The 17,464-nt window shown below is 43.0% G+C and overlaps 1 protein-coding gene across 3 annotated transcripts in view; it reads left to right on the top strand.

The window, feature by feature from the left end:
* Positions 1-17,464, top strand: part of exoc3 (exocyst complex component 3) — a 79,108-nt gene that overhangs the window by 10,564 nt on the left and 51,080 nt on the right. For 2 of the 3 annotated variants that reach the window (XM_056293340.1, XM_056293338.1), the window contains exons 2-4: positions 1,201-1,392; positions 1,994-2,213; positions 15,847-16,019. In XM_056293340.1, coding sequence (XP_056149315.1) covers positions 1,249-1,392; positions 1,994-2,213; positions 15,847-16,019 — 537 coding nt within the window. In that variant the 5' untranslated portion in view covers positions 1,201-1,248. The remainder of the gene's footprint in view (positions 1-1,200; positions 1,393-1,993; positions 2,214-15,846; positions 16,020-17,464) is intronic. The other variant, XM_056293339.1, reaches the window with a different exon arrangement.

Here is a 17,464-nt window from a genome sequence, read left to right on the forward strand (position 1 = left end):
TACCGCCATTTTTTTTCTACAGCAAGTGACGAGCGGTACTGAGCCCCACCCATGCGAACACCCAGGAAGACAGTAGCCAATAGCTTTGATTTCATAAAACCACACCTATTTTCGGTTATGATTCAAACTCCCAATGTTAAAAAATGTGTTCAGAAAGGGCATGTCAGTCTCTCTTTAAAGTTTAGTTCAAATTTAACACTAGAGGGAGCTACAAATGCAAAACAATGGGCGTGGCATAAAATCAGACTATAAATCAGAAATTGTCCAATCATTACAAATCTTGCAGAATATTTTTCATAACAATGTTGAACCATTTGTGTAAAAATATCTGAAATCACTCAATAGGGGCACCACTAGTTCCAAACGTGCATTGGTCTGGTGAACATTTGGCTGAAGTCAATGACAGTTTTTCCAAACATCACCAAGCTTGGTGGATAATTTTGATTAAGCTGTTGAAGCTTTTAGCTTCTATCGCGTGTGTGTTGGCACCACCTGCGGCCATATTTCATTGTTGTTTTCTTCCTCAAACTAAGGGCTGTACTTGGCATCAATGTCACTCGGGTCATCAACCATTGTCACTGTCTGAAGCAAAACGTTAGAACATTTTTGCGGTTCACACTGAGGCTAAGAGGCTAAAACAGGCTAAGAGCACTGAAGATCAACAAACCAAAAAGTGTATCACATAATGCATTCAGCCTTCTTCACATGTAGTTTAGCGTATCAAGATGCATTTTATCGGTCATGTGTCGTGAAAATTATGAAATCATCTAAAACGCCCTCACTTCACATGCTCGAAGAAGCATGCAAACGTCACACCCGGTCAGCCGTTATAACACCGATACCAGTTTTATCTGCAGTTAGCTCATGTGGGCCGATAATATCGGCACACCGATTTGTCAGTCGGGCTCTAAAAGTGGCTATAATGTGATGCAGCTTCAGGTGATTTACAGCTGGTTCTTGGATCTACATGTAAGATTTGCACATAAAAATGGCCATATTATAAATAAAAAAGATAAAAGAGATAGTTCCCCCTATTTACCTTTTGCGAAGATGCACATTTCTACATTGCGGTGTTACACGGCATTGTCACACCTCTTCAGCAAACACTTGTTACTTCTAGAGACAAGGCGGAAGCATCACCGAATTATTTTAATGGCTTTCTCTGAGGCTCTCTTTATTTTGTTTTTGTCTTTCAATTAGGATTGTTTGTTTTTGCACAGCGGGAGCTTGATTCTGCTCTACGTTACTATGGAAGACACAAATCGGGAGGCAGTTGCCACTGCTGTGCAGCGTGTGGCAGGAATGCTGCAGCGATCAGACCAACTAGACAAAGTAGAGCAGTATCGAAGGCGAGAGGCCCGGAAGAAGGCATCTGTGGAAGCCAGGCTAAAGGTTCGTGCCTCCTGACTGTGTGATTGTGTGTGTGTGTGTGTGTGTGTGTGTGTGTGTGTGTGTGTGTTGTACCATCTTTAATCTACTTGCTAATGTACTGACATTGCTCATTTTCCTGTTTTCTACTTTCAGCTACTTGGCCTTCACACTGGACTAACCCAGCAGCAGAATTTTCATTTATTCATTCACTAAGTTATTAATTAACATTTGTCAAGTTGCTCAATAAACACTCTCATTTCATGAGCACGTTCTCTCATATCATTGCCTTGTCTTTTACACATTTGATTAATTAGTCGCTAAACCTTTCTCACCCTCAGCTAACCTCTCTTCAACTCAAGCTCAAAAACAAGCAAGCTCTCTGCCTGCAGACTTGGTGCCACAGTGCCCAAGCGGACACTTAATCATTCTATCTAATCTCATTTCTCCCACACAGCTTTTCATCCATACATTAATTCACTCTTTTCCTCTCTGACCACGACAAGATGCCTACAAGGTGTTGATATATCTTACACAGCTCAGGCTGTGAGTCACATTAACTCATTTAAGTGGAGCAAGGCTTGTCCTTTATATTCATATATGTATGTATATTTCCATTTCTCAGGCAGCTATCCAGTCTCAGCTTGATGGTGTTCGTACTGGACTTGCCCAGCTGCACAATGCCCTACTGGATGTTAAAGATATCCAGAGCTCACTGGCAGATGTCAGTAAGGACTGGAGACAGAGCATAAACACGATTGAGAACCTCAAAGATGTCAAGGATGCGGTTGTGCAACACAGTCAGTTGGCCTCTGCTGTGGAAAATCTCAAAAACATTTTTTCAGGTAAATATCAGTGTCATCATCGTTAAATTACAGTGTTACAATTTCATTTAGCAAATGCTTTTATCATCTGAGAGTTAATACAACACAGGCAAGGATCTAGTCAGGAGGAGAGAACGCAAGTACGTGCCAAAAAAAACTAGGTCCAAGTCCCAGAGGACATAGTTGTCAACAGGCAGTGCACAAATAGGGTGTATAGAAGCAAATTTTAATATTAATACCATCAGGTGTGGAGATGTTGGTGAAAGAGCTTGGTCTTTAGCTTCTTCTTAAAGATGGAGAGGGACTCAGCAGATTGAATGGAGTTTGATAACTTGTTCCACCACCGGGGAACTACAGAAGATATGAGTCTGGCTAGTGACTTAGGGCCCCGTTGCAGCGGAAGTGCCAGGTGCCATTATTTTGCAGAGCATAGTGAGCGGGACTGAGTGTAGACCTGAATGAGGGGGTTCAGGTAGGCGGGAGCCGTTTTGTAAGCAAACATTAAAGTTTTGAATGTGATGCGGGCAACAACTGGGAGCCAGTGGAGGGATATGAACAGTGGAGTGACATATGCTGTTTTGGGTTGGTTGAAGACCAGTTGCGCCACTGCATTCTGGATCATTTGCATAGGTTTGAAAGTGCATGCAGGGATACCTGCCGGTAAGAGTTGCAGTAGTCAATGCGTGATATAACAAGAGCCTGTAGCAGGAGTTGTGCTGCATGCTCAATGTTACAGTCATAGTTTAGATAATCTACAAGTTTGGTTAAACTTGGAACACATCTAACATGCAATGATGTGCTATAAGCAGCTGGTCACAATAATATAAGATTAAACTCAAAAAGTTGTGCAGTGATTAAGAAACTATGCTGATTTGGTATCAATTACAGCAACCATGGGCATCCCATCTGAGGTGAATAAACATTGGATGGCCTTTCAAATCTTTATTTGGCTTCATATACTGGGTTGAACTTGCATACAGTGTTGGGTGGTCTACGGTGAGAAAAGGGAGTGTATGTTTATGTAAATGAGCTATGATTAAATGGTAAACTACAAATAAATGTCCCATACTATATACAGTTAAATTACAATACAGTGTACAGAAATGACAGTAATATTTTGTCCACAAGAAGGCACTCAAATCCTACCACTGGCCTCCATTAAAGAGACACTGCAGTCACATGGTATTTACTGCTTCCGCTGAACTGGAACTCATGGGGAAGGTGTGTTAATATGATGATGATGCCCCGCTGCTGCAGTGCATATGCTTTAGCCAATTACCGTTAAATTAGGGACAGACTGCATCTGCAGTGACATCCAGAAACAGACCTGACATCCAAGCCCCAGCCTGTAATCACCTCAACTTCACCTGCTTTTCTGCAAAGATACTCCAGACACAAATCCCCAGAAATGCAGCTTTGGTAATTTTGCAGAGAAACTCAGAAATGCCATGTGACTGGAGGATCTCTTTAGTATGTGGACAAAAGAGATCAATTTCATTTACATTCTTCCAAAGCAATCCAGTAGGTAATGTAATTGAAGTTTACCACTGTGCTATAAGAAAAATACTCAAACACAGCATTTCAATATTTTTCCCGCCTATAACAAGGTTGGCTTATGTGTACATTCGCTGTTAGCCACGTGCTTATGGCTACTACTTTAGCAGCATATTGGGAGGCACTGGCATTATACTATCTTTCGATCAACACCCAATATATGTGAACATACCACAAACCATAACCAACATTTCAACATGAAATGAAGACAGAGAAAAATGTCGTACTTTAGCTTATGTACATCCCTACTTAGAACTGGTAACCCAGCAGAGCCTGAGAGACATGTGGCTTACTCATGAATTCAGTGTACCGCCCTGCTTAGAACTGGTAACCCAGCAGAGACTGTGAGACATGTGGCTTACTCATGAATTCAGTGTACATCGCTGCTTAAAACTGGTAACCTAGCAGAGACTGTGAGACACGTGGCTCACTCATGAATTCAGTGTACATCCCTGCTTAGAACTGGTAACCCAGCAGAGACTGTGAGACATGTGGCTTACTCATGAATTCAGTGTACATTCCCGCTTAGAACTGGTAACCTAGTGTAACCCACATGATTACATGTACCCTGTGACATATGTAAGTTCCACTAGTAGCCTCTAGGAGGCACACGAGCTACAGAGTTTAAACCATAACAAACAACCGTCAACAATGGAGAAGAGAGAGTGAATCTGACGAGAGAAAGACTGGAAGAGAAGAGAAATATGGATATTTTGAAATACGGACAACTTTGACTACGGATACTTGAATTACGGATATTTGAACTACGGATATCTGAACTACAAGACATTTGAACTACGACATAAAGATTCCCCCCACAAAGCTTCCTTGACAGATGATCTCCTGTTGAAGGAAGAAGGAAGGGAAGACTCTTGTCTCTTGTGTGTTGTACACTGCTGGAATCCTGACTGGTTTTTTTAGTACCCCGAACAACCCCCCTTACTACACCTTTTGGAACCCTTGGATACCCCCTTTTGGAGCCCCCATCATTGCCCTGGATTTGGATTCATCATCATAACCCTCTACATTAAATTGCCGCTGTGATTGTGGTAGGATCTGGACATTGCACCTTGCACAAATTGGAAAACTGAATCATTCCCCCTTTTCTTTTCTTTATTATTTTCTTTGAGTGCACTCATACTTTATTTTGGTTTATTTTGTTTAATTTGTTAATATAGAATATGGTTGCATAAGTAATATATTAGAAGGGTATAAAATAGAATATAGATAGATATAGACAATAAATAGAATATTAGGAAGAACATTTAAAAAGTATAATAGAATAATATATATATATATATATATATATATATATATATAATATAACACATCTCATTTAGTATTGATATTGAAATAACTTGACTTTGAATTGTTGAAATAAATATTTTTTTTATTGTAAACTATACCCACGAGTGTGTGTGTTGTCTTTGGGGTGAGTACTAGAATCTGGTCTAGAAAAAAACCTACACCAATCTCCACTGAACTTAGACATTAGACTGTAGACTGTCCCTGTGCAAGCATAGGCCCCTTCCCCTGTTGTGCAGGTTACAGAAAGTCGGCGAGCCAGCCAGGAGATTGGTTAATCAGCGTTTCAGGCCATATACTACCCCACTGACCACACTGCTCTATAAAATACTTGAAGTTATATATTTTTTTATTTTGAAAATAGCAGTCAGTATGGATCTTTGCAATCAGTATAAAGTCCATGGACAAACCTGCTTATTAGTTGAAGGTGTCAATGAAATGAGCTCTGCTGAAACGATAATCAGCTTCTTCGAACAACATGGGAAGATCTCATCCTGCATCAGATTTGCGGATGAGCCAAACCAACCTAATGGTAGGGTACTAATAGAATTTGAGTGTGAAAAGTCAATCACCAGGATAAACCCAGATACCCTTGGCCTTATACCTAGCCCTGTTGATCCAACTACTCTATGGAATGTCAGAACAATTAGACAAATATGTCAAGAGGACATAGGCAAAGACTTAGCCCAGCAATATCTCAAAGAACTCAGCGCTATTGGTGGTAGTGCCACGTCAGGCTATGCCTCCATCTTAGAAAATGAACTGAGACACATTCGGTCTACAGCATCACAGAAAACTGACAACACGTCTTTACCGGAACACAGCCCTATGCAGAACACTCAGCCTAGCATTGATGTTGAGCACACGCCTAGCATGACCCAAGAATGTAACAGACGCCCATCTGACATTCACCGTACTCCAACCACACACTCATCCGTGCATAATTCAATGAGCCTTGAAGAAGACATCATTAATCCCCCGAGCATCCAGAGCATAGTAGTAGAACATGTTATTAAGAATGAGTCAGCACAACCATACAGTAGCCCAAGTAAAATTCAAACCTTCTCAGGTAGGCTTCCAAAGCCAAATGGGGAAGTAGATTATGAAGCTTGGAGAACTCAAGTTGAGCTGCTTCTAAGTGACACCTATGTCACCGATTCACAAAAAATCAGAAAGATTCTAGAGAGTTTGGTTGGTCCAGCTTCTGACATGGTGAAACCACTTGGTGTCAATGCAAACCCTGTTGCGTATGTAAACCACCTTGAATCAGCTTTTGGAGTCGTAGAAGATGGAGAAGAGCTTTTTGCTGCATTCTTGAGTGCAAACCAGAATTCTGGAGAGAAGCCATCTGATTATTTGTTCAGACTTCAGACCCTCCTCACTAAAGTCATCTCTAGAGGGGGAGCTTCACTTGTAGATTCAGAAAAACACTTAATAAGACAGTTCTGCAGAGGATGCTGGGATCACTCGTTGATTTTAGGTCTTCAGCTTGAACAGAAAAAAATAGCCCACCCTCATTTCCTGAATTGCTTCATCAGCTTAGGACAGAAGAAGGCCGTCGTTCAGCCAAACTAGATAGGATGAAGAAACATCTAGGGAGCTCAAAAGCTTCAGTGCATGCCCACACTGTTTATGGAATCGAAGCCCCAGCCGAAAACAAAAATGAAGACACACAGAAACTCCGCGATGAAGTAGCTGAGTTAAAGAAACAAATTGCAACCCTGTCCACCAAGAAAGAACCACAGCCAAACAGAACTCAGATTGAAACCAGCTGCATGGTCACGAATGCCTCCATACCTCGAAATTACATGCCTCATTTCCCCAAGCCATAGTTCTGCTTTAAATGTGGTGAAGATGGTCACATTGCTGCCCACTGTGTGAGTGCCCCCAACCCCGTTCTTGTCCATCCAAAGAACACAGAGCTGAGACACAAACGTGAAGCTCACAGAAATACGCATACCGTCACCTCCATGCCTTTAAACTAGTAGCAGCTCCTGTTTCGGGACGTTCAGGAGGTAAGTACCAGCATAAGAGTCCCAAACCCATTAATGATATTATGAATAGAACCCAGACAAGAAAGAATAGATACAGACAAAGATAACAAAAAAGCCAATCCCTTCCCTGTGGAATTGTAGGCCCACGCTGCACTGCATCTGTCTCCATTGAGGGAATAGAATGTGAATCAATCCTTGACACCGGTTCCCAAGTAACAACCATTTCAGAGACATTCTACTTGAACCACTTATCGTTCCTCCCCATCCAGCCCATGCAGACTCTTTTCCAGATAGAAGGTGCAGGTGGCCAACATGTTCCTTACCAGGGTTATATCCAAGCCCTCATCTCCTTCCCCAGCAGCATCACTGGCGTAGCTGAACAGGTCTCTTCATTAGTTCTCATTGTGCCAAATTGCCATTTTAACACTCAGATTCCCCTATTGATTGGAACCAATGTCCTTGACAGGTTATATGAAGGTGGCATAGAAAAGCATGGAAGATAATTCTTACAGAGGCCCAATATCAATAGTGACTGTATCTTGCTGTTCCAGCATGTTGCCCTAAGTCATCAGGAAGAGATTTCAGCCAATCATGTTAAGTTGCATGGACGCCATTCTATCACCATTCCATCAGGAAGAAAAGACTCTGTCTTTGGAGATGTCAGAGTGAAGAAACATTCCCCACGTTCCCTTTTCGTGGTCGAATCCCCTGAAATGGTTTCCTTACCTGGTGGAGTGTTCGTTGAAAATTCTTTGATAGAAACTCCACTTCGATCTTTAAACAAGATTACTGTCATTCTCAGAAATGTCACTGATCGTAGTGTCACACTGCATCCAAGGCAGGTGATTGAAATGATGGTAGCACAGTATGTGATGCCATCTGAATCCCAAAATATGACTGTGCCTGACATCCCTCCGTCTCAGAGTAACACCACCAACTTTGATTTGGAAGATTCCCCCATTCCAGAAGAGTGGAAAAAACGGATCACACACCAGCTGAACAGCATGCCAGAGGTGTTTGCTGTTGATGACTTGTCTCGTGGTTATACGACTACAGTAAAACATCGCATCCGACTCCAGGATGAGGCCCCTTTTAGAGAGCGACCCAGGCCCATTCATCCCTCTGACAGAGAATCTGTCAAACAACACCTAAGAGAGCTGCTAGACGCTGGAATTATTCACAAGTCAGAGTCTCCATTTGCTTCCCCCATTGTAGTTGTCAAGAAGAAGAATGGTGCAATAAGCCTCTGCATAGATTTCAGGAAGCTGAACATGAGAACAATCAAAGACGCCTATGCTCTCCCCAACATCGAAGACACCTTCTCTGCTCTTAGTGGAGCCAAATGGTTTTCTGTCATCGATCTGAAGTCAGGCTACTATGAAGTAGAAGTTGCAGAGGAAGATAAGCACAAGACCGCTTTTGTCTGCCCTCTAGGCTTCTATGAGTTTAATTGTATGCCCCAAGGTGTGACAAATGCCCCAAGCATCTTTCAGAGGCTCACGGAGAAATGTGTTGGAGACCTGCATCTCAATGAAGTACTAGTATTTCTGGATGACCTGATTGTCTTCTCTGACACACTAGAAGAGCACGAGGCCAGATTGATGAAAGTGTTGAACCGGCTCAAAGACTATGACCTAAAGTTGTCCCCTGAAAAATGCCATTTTTTCCAGACTTCTGTTAAATACCTTGGCCATGTTGTAGATGCCGATGGAGTCCACACAGATCCAAGCAAAGTCTCTGCTTTGAGAGAATGGCCTCAACCTACCAACAGAAAAGAGCTCAAATGCTTCCTAGGATTTGCTGGATATTACCGACGTTTTGTAGAAGGGTACTTTAAAATAGCAAAGCCATTGAATGCTCTAACTGCTGGCTATGTTGCTCCAAGGAAAAGAGGGAAGATTTACAAGAAGGACAGGGTCAAGACTTCCATCAATCCCACCTTACCTTTTGGAAATGAGTGGACTGAAGAGTGTGATGTTGCTTTTAGAATTCTCATAGATAAACTGACATCGGCCCCTGTTCTTGCCTTCGCCAATCCCAATCTTCCTTACGTCCTGCATACTGATGCCAGCTGCGATGGTCTCGGTGCTGCGCTCTATCAAGAACACGATGGGAAGCTGAGGGTTGTAGCTTATGCCAGCAGAGGGCTATCCAGAAGTGAACAAAACTATCCTGCCCACAAGCAAGAGTACCTCGCCTTGAAATGGGCCATCTGTGAGAAATTCCACGATTACCTCTATGGAACAGAATTTCAGGTTTTAACAGACAATAACCCCCTAACTTATGTGTTGACCACAGCAAAGCTTGATGCAGCAGGACATCGCTGGTTAGCTGCTATGTCAACCTACAGATTCAACATAAAGTATAGGGCTGGGATCAGCAATCAAGATGCCGATGGGTTGTCCAGAAGGCCTCAGAGTCCACCAGAAGAAGATGAGGACTTCAAGCAGGAGAAAGTGAGGATAGAAGAGCTGAAGCAAAGGGTTTGGGATGGAGAAAGCAAAACTGTTTCTGGTGACATGCTGTCCGCTTTATGTCAACGCCACTCTGTGACCACTTTGGCTGACTATTTGCAGCCAGAACTCCCTATTCTCGCTGAATCCTTGGTTTTAGATGCTTCTGCCATCCCTGATGACTTTGTGTTCTCTGGACAAGGCACCCTCCCTGGAATGACTCACAATGACTGGTATCTGTCTCAAAGACAGGATCCATCTATCAGACGTGTGATCAGTTTCATTCAAGGAAACCGAAAACCCACTTTTCAAGAGATGTCCTCTGAACTGTCAGAAGTCAAGCTGCTCCTTAGAGAATGGAATAGACTAGAGCTTATAGATGGAGTACTGTTCAGGAAATGTCTCGATCATGGGAATCAGATCTATCAGCTGGTGCTGCCTAGTAGCCACAGAGAAAGAGCATTGCAAGGCCTTCATGATGAAGTTGGTCATCTTGGCGCTGAGTGTGTCCTTCATCTTGTTCGTTCCAGATTTTTCTGGCCAAAGATGTTTCAGTCTGTTGAACAGAAGTGTAGGACTTGTGAAAGATGCGTGAGGTGGAAAGCCAATTCCCAGCACGCTGCTCATATGGAGAATATACAGACCAGTTATCCCCTTGAACTGGTGTGTATGGATTACCTCTGTGTTGAGCCTGATAGTAAGGACACTAGAAACATCCTCGTCATCACGGATCACTTCACCAAGTTTGCCATTGCCATCCCCACGAAAGACCAAAAGGCAAATACGGTTGCCAAAACACTGTGGGAAAACTTCATTGTTCAGTATGGTTTTCCAAGTCGACTTCTCAGTGACCAGGGAAGAGATTTTGAATCCCACACCATCAAGGAGTTGTGCTCTCTGATTGGAACCAAAAGGATCAGAACCACGCCATACCATCCACATGGAAACCCTGTCGAGAGATTTAACAGGACCCTTCTCAGCATGCTTGGGACACTAGAAGACAAGGATAAATATCATTGGAGGGACTTTGTCAAACCTCTTGTCCATGCATACAATTGCATGAAAAATGACACCACAGGCTACTCTCCATATGAATTGTTGTTTGATACACAGCCAAGACTACCCATTGATCTGGTTCTAGGCCTTACACCAGACCAAATTGGATTCAAGTCGCATTCGGAGTATGTTAAACATCTTCGACAGCGCCTCCAAGACAGTTATGCACTTGCTTCTGAAAGCTCTAAGAAGATGGGAGAGAAGAATAAAGCCAGGTAGCAGACCAGGCACGACAATATTGTTGACCCAGATATGCCCAGCAGTGACGAGGATGAGTATTGCTATCCACAGATCTCCACAAGGTTTCCTCAAAGCATTAGGACAACCACACAGGCCACCCCTCTAGCATGTGCCATGGAACTGTTGAACCCAGTCGGGTTGAATCCAAGTTCATCGGAGTTCTCCCAATCTGGTAGTCCACTCATTAGTGAAGTACCCCATACCCCTGAGTCTGTTCACAATCAGTTACTTGAAAAGAAACCAATTGGGTGTGAGACAGAAGTAGTCAGAGATGAATTCTCTGAACCTGTTCGAAGACACTTACCTGAGGGAGACCCCGCGTCATCTACTGCTGTTGGACCTCAATTTGGACCCATTGAAGGATGTTCACCTGAAAACAACCCACTTGAACCCGATAGTGCACTGCCCACTGGTGTGACAGCCCAGGCTGACCCGTCTGACGGAAACCCGTCTGAGAGTGAACCGATCAGAAGATCTATCAGAGAAAGACATCCCCCTGAGAGACTGTGTTATGGGGAACTAGGAAGGCCTTTAGTCCTAGCCATTGCCTCATTTTTCGAAAGTTTGGGCAGAAATGTCCCTGATTATTCTATAGTGCCCTCTGCAAGACCGTACAGTGTTAGACGCATGCAGAGACTGATGCGGTTTGGAGGGGGAGAATGTAACCCACATGATTACATGTACCCTGTGACATATGTACGTTCCACTAGTAGCCTCTAGGAGGCACACGAGCTACAGAGTTTAAACCATAACAAACAACCGTCAACAATGGAGAAGAGAGAGTGAATCTGACGAGAGAAAGACTGGAAGAGAAGAGAAATACGGATATTTTGAAATACGGACAACTTTGACGACGGATACTTGAACTATGGATATTTGAACTACAGGACATTTGAACTACGACATAAAGATTCCCCCCACGAAGTTTCCTTGATAGATGATCTCCTGTTGAAGGAAGAAGGAAGGGAAGACTCTTGTCTCTTGTGTGTTGTGCACTGCTGGAATCCTGACTGTTTTTTTTAGTAACCCGAACAACCCCCCTTGCTATACCTTTTGGAACCCTCGGATACCCCCTTTTGGAGCCCCCATCATTGCCCGGGATTTGGATTCATCATCATCACCCTCTACATTAAATTGCCGCTGTGATTGTGGTAGGATCTGGACATTGCACCTTGCACAAATTGGAAGACTGAATCATTCCCCCTTTTCTTTTCTTTATTATTTTCTTTGAGTGCACTCATACTTTATTTTGGATTATTTTGTTTAATTTGTTAATATAGAATATGGTTGCATAAGTAATATATTAGAAGGGTATAAAATAGAATATAGATAGATATAGACCATAAATAGAATATTAGGAAGAACATTTAAGTAAATAATATAACACATCTCATTTAGTATTGATATTGAAATAACTTGACTTTGAATTGTTGAAATAAATATTTTTTTTATTGTAAACTATACCCACGAGTGTGTGTGTTGTCTTTGGGGTGAGTACTAGAATCTGGTCTAGAAAAAAACCTACACCAGTCTCCACTGAACTTAGACATTAGACTGTAGACTGTCCCTGCGCAAGCATAGGCCCCTTCCCCTGTCGTGCAGGTTACAGAAAGTTGGCGAGCCAGCCAGGAGATTGGTTAATTAGCGTTTCAGGCCATATACTACCCCACTGACCACACCGCTCTATAAAATACTTGAAGTTATATATTTTTTTATTTTGAAAATAGCAGTCAGACATTAGACTGTAGACTGTCCCTGCGCAAGCATAGGCCCCTTCCCCTGTTGTGCTGGTTACACTAGCAGAGACTGTGAGACAAATGGCTTACTCATGAATTCAGTGTACATCGCTGCTTAGAACTGGTAACCTAGCAGTGACTGTGAGACAAGTGGCTTACTCATGAATTCAGTGTACATCCCTGCTTAGAACAGGTAATCTAGCACAGACTGTGAGACGCATGGCTTACTCATGAATCCAGTGTACATCCCTGCTTAGAACTGGTAACCCAGCAGAGACTGTGAGACACGTGGCTTACTCATGAATTCAGTGTACATTTCTGCTTAGAACTGGTAACCCAGCAGAGACTGTGAGACACGTGGCTTACTCATGAATTCAGTGGACATCCCTGCTTAGAACTGGTAACCCAGCAGAGACCGTGAGATACGTGGCTTACTCATGAATTCAGTGTACATCGCTGCTTAGAACTGGTAACCCAGCGGAGACTGTGAGACACGTGGCTTACTCATGAATTCAGTGTACATCGCTGCTTAGAACTGGTAACCCAGCGGAGACTGTGAGACACGTGGCTTACTCATTTATTCAGTATACATCCCTGCTGAGAACTGGTAACCTAGCAGAGACTGTGAGACACATGGCTTACTCATGAATTTAGTGTACATCCCTGCTTAGAACTGGTAACCCAGCAGATACTCTGAGACACGTGGTTTACTCATGAATTCAGTGTACATCCCTGCTTAGAACTGGTAACCCAGCAGAGACTGTGAGACACGTGGCTTACTCATGAATTTGGTGTACATCGCTGCTTAGAACTGGTAACCCAGCAGAGACTGAGAGACACGTGGCTTACTCATGAATTCAGTGCACATCACTGCTTAGAACTGGTAACCTAGCAGATACTGTGAGACACATGGCTTACTCATTTATTTAGTGTACATCCCTGCCTAGAACTGGTAGCGCAGCAGAGACTGTGAGACACGTGGCTTACTCATGAATTCAGTGTACATCCCTGCTTAGAACTGGTAACCCAGCAGAGACTGTGAGACATGTGGCTTACTCATGAATTCAGTACTATGCTTAATAGCCCTCGACTGAAACCTATTCAGGTTGGCTATTCTGTATCAGACAGAATCAGAAACACTTTATCGTTTCGTTTCATGCACTTGCGCACATGAAATGAAACAAAACATCCTTTCCCCAGCACACAGCAGTGCAACACAAAGACAACAACACATATCCAAAAAGTACAAGAACACACATATCCAAACTAACACATATATCTAAACTAAACAACAACAAAAAATCACTGTCCAGGAGAACGAACACCAGCCAGCATGACTGTTGTAACTGCCGGTCTGCATGGGCTAGCAGTTAGCTTAGCCTGTCCTGCTTCCGTGTCCTGTCAGACCGCCCTCTGTGTTTTCTCTTCGGGCACAGCACCGGTCAGGGCCGTGGTCCTTGGGCCCACCGGATGCAGGAGACCAGGCTTCCTCAGCCGATCTCACGCCAGTTCTCCCAGCCAGACAATTACCATTTTCATGCTGACGACACTCATTATACATGCCACTAAAACCCATGAACCAGTGCCCTAGCAAATCTCACAACTTGCCTCTCTGACATTAAATCCTGGATGTCTGAAAATGTTCTCAAACTTAATGATGTCTGAGGTCATTCCATCAGCCCTTCTGGTACTAATCTTGGTGGTCTGTCAGGTAGTATTAAGCAGGCTGCTAGGAATCTTGGGGCAGTAGTCAATGCTGACTTCGGTTTTGATAATTAAATTAAACATGTTCAGCCATGCTTTCTCCAGCATATATCCAAAATTATTACATCCAAAACTAGGTTTTGTTTTGTTTTTTATCAACTGCTGAGCTGTAAAAGGTTGTACATGCTTTTATCTAGTCTTGGGGTGACTGTTGTAACGCACTTCATTCTGGTATCAGCCAGGGCTCCCTCCACCATCTGCAGTTGGTACCACATGCCGCTGCTCGACTCATTACAGGGACAAAGAGGCATGATCACATCACTCCTGTGTTGCCTCCCTACACTGGCTCCCCGTTATATTTCATATTGATTTTAAAAATGTATAACTCACTTTCAAGGCTTTAAATGGTCTTGCTCCTACATACATATCATTATTATTATTATTATTACAAACATGTGTGATGTATTGACCTGGTATGTGCCCCCTCCACCATCAAGGTCTGCAGATGGAGCCCTGCTGGTTATTCCAGGTCTCGGTTTGTTACAAAGGGTGATGGGGCTTTTGCCGTTAGAGCCCCACACTATGTACCTGTCTTCCTGCTGAACTAAGACACACCAAGTCTCTAGCTTCTTTTACATCTCATCTTAAAACTTTTCTTTTTATGAAAGAAAGCTTTTACATGTGTTTAACAGTTGTTTTTATTTATTTATACTGTTTTTATTTTTACTCTTACTTATTTGGTCTTACTCTTATTTTTGCCTTGTCTGGTTTTATTTCTTTGTAAAGCACTTTGTAACATTGTTTTAGAAAAGTGCTATATAAATAAAATTATTATTATACGTTGAACTTCAAACTTTCGCCAGTTAAAGAAGTCATACCATGTGGGCACAGGAAATGCTGTGAAAGGGTGTATCGGGGGGAGTCAGTTGTAAGGGCATTATCAGTGGAAGTCAGTTGTAAGGGCATTATCAGGGGAAGTCAGTTGTAAGGGCATTATCAGGGGAAGTCAGTTGTAAGGGCATTATCAGGGGAAGTCAGTTGTAAGGGCATGTGTCAGGTTTGATGAAAGTCAGGTAACAGTGGAACCACAGTTAACTTGATTCTCCTTCTGATGTAGTTGATCTAGCAGGTCTAGCACCCCGACAAAGACTCGGATTCTCAGAGCAAAATGACGCTGCCTCACCATGTCTTAGTTCTGCAATTCTTTTCAATGTCAGATGGTGTGACTTACCATACTGGGCAGCTAGAGAGACCATCGTTTTACTGTATGAGTAGAGGGAATGACTACACGAGTCTTTTATTAGTTAGTAATACTCCCTCACACTTTAAATGATCTGTCAGTATCTGCTATTTAAAGTGCTCAGTGGATATTCAACACAGTTCTCATTTTCAACACAAAACAAGCCACCTTCTTTATTGGGTGACAAAATAAATTAAGTATTTTAAGAAACACTGCCAAGGGAGTGTGACTTTTTAAAGTATCAGTCTGATGACTCTGAGAAGAATTAACTCATCGCTTAATGTTTAGTTCAGGTAAAGTTAAATTTACTTGGATGTTGTCAAAGAACTTTTGCTTCATGTTTCTTTTCTTTTCTTTTTTTCTTCTGTGCAGTACCAGAGATAGTGAAAGAGACGCAGGAGCTGATAGAACAAGCTGAGCTGCTTCAGGCCCACCGAAAGCTGATGGACCTTGAGTGTTCTCGAGATGACCTGATGTACGAGCAATACCGCATGGACAGCAAGAACACCAGCGACATGAACCTCATCCACACCTACTTTGAAGATGTAAATTGGATTTTTAAAACAAGCAAAGACGTGAAGCTCATACACGGCTTTAAGAGAAATGCATCATGTGTACAGCTGTAGCTTTAAGGTGGTCATGTTGCCAAAATGCAAGACAGCAAAGCTCATTGTTGCACTTTACTGCCCTGTTCAGGCAAGTCCCTTAGAAAACACTCACTCTTCTGTGTCCAGCACCCCCTTGCCACAGACTAAGCTCAACTGACCAGATACGTATATTTTCACCAGCTTCATAAATGTCCTTATGTGTTGATTGTACACTACACTGTCTGAAAGGAATTACAAAGATCAAAAATATAACTTTTATGATACTACTACTGATGGTATTCATTACAGCCACATCAAAGCCTGCTTCCCCACAAAGGGATTCTAGAGTGGGTTCAACCCCTAACTTTTACATATTTAGCCTTTTGTATTCTTCCTAATATTCACATCAAATCCTTCATTTACATGTATGTTGACTTATAGCACGTGTTTTTACCAGCAGTGGTATAGAGTATTCTCAGTAGAAAGGATGACTTGAGCTGTGTAAGCGGAATATCTTTTTCTCCTTTTGGCTGCTGCCAATAGGGGTCACCACAGCAGATCACCCCTTTCTATGTCATCCTGTCCTCTGCATCTTCCTCTGTCACACCAGCCACCTGCATGTCCTCCCTCACCACATCCATAAACCTCCTCTTTGGCCTTCTTCTTTTCCTCTTCCCTGGCAGCTCCATATTCAGCATACTTCTCCCAATATACCCAGCATCTCTCCTCCCCACATGTCCAAACCATCTCAATCTTGCCTCTCTTGCTTTGTCTCCAAACTGTCCAACATGAGTGGTCCCTCTAATATACTCGTTCCTAATCCTGTCCTTCTTCATCACTCCCAATGAAAATCTTATCATCTTCAACTCTGCCACCTCCAGCTCCACCTCCTGTCTTTTCATCAGTGCCACTGTCTCCAAACCATATAACATAGCTAGTCTCACAACTGTCTTGTAAACCTTCCCTTTAACTCTTGCTGGTACCCTTCTGTCATTCCTGACACTCTCCTCCACCCACTCCACCCTGCCTGCACTCTCTTCTTCACCTCTGTCCTGCACTCCCCGTTACTTTGAACAGTTGACCCCAGGTATTTAAATTCATACACCTTCGCCAACTCTAGCCACTGAGGATGCACAAGCCAGTGCATTCTTAGTGCCGGTCCCAAGCCCGGACAAATGGGGAGGGTTGCGTCAGGAAGGGCATAAATAAGATTCCCATACCGGATCGGTCGAGGCCCAGGTTACCAACGACTGCCACCGGTACTGTTAACCAGCTGGGTGCCGGTGGAAACTATGCTACTGTTTGGTGAAGGAGAGGGGGAAGGCATGTCCAGAGGCAGCTAGAGAGGAGGAAGGGTAGGCGTGTGGAGGTGAGAGTCGGAACTTTGAATGTTGGCACTATGA

The sequence above is a fragment of the Lampris incognitus genome, chromosome 14, assembly GCF_029633865.1.
Source record: "Lampris incognitus isolate fLamInc1 chromosome 14, fLamInc1.hap2, whole genome shotgun sequence".
Taxonomy (NCBI): Eukaryota; Metazoa; Chordata; class Actinopteri; order Lampriformes; family Lampridae; genus Lampris; species Lampris incognitus.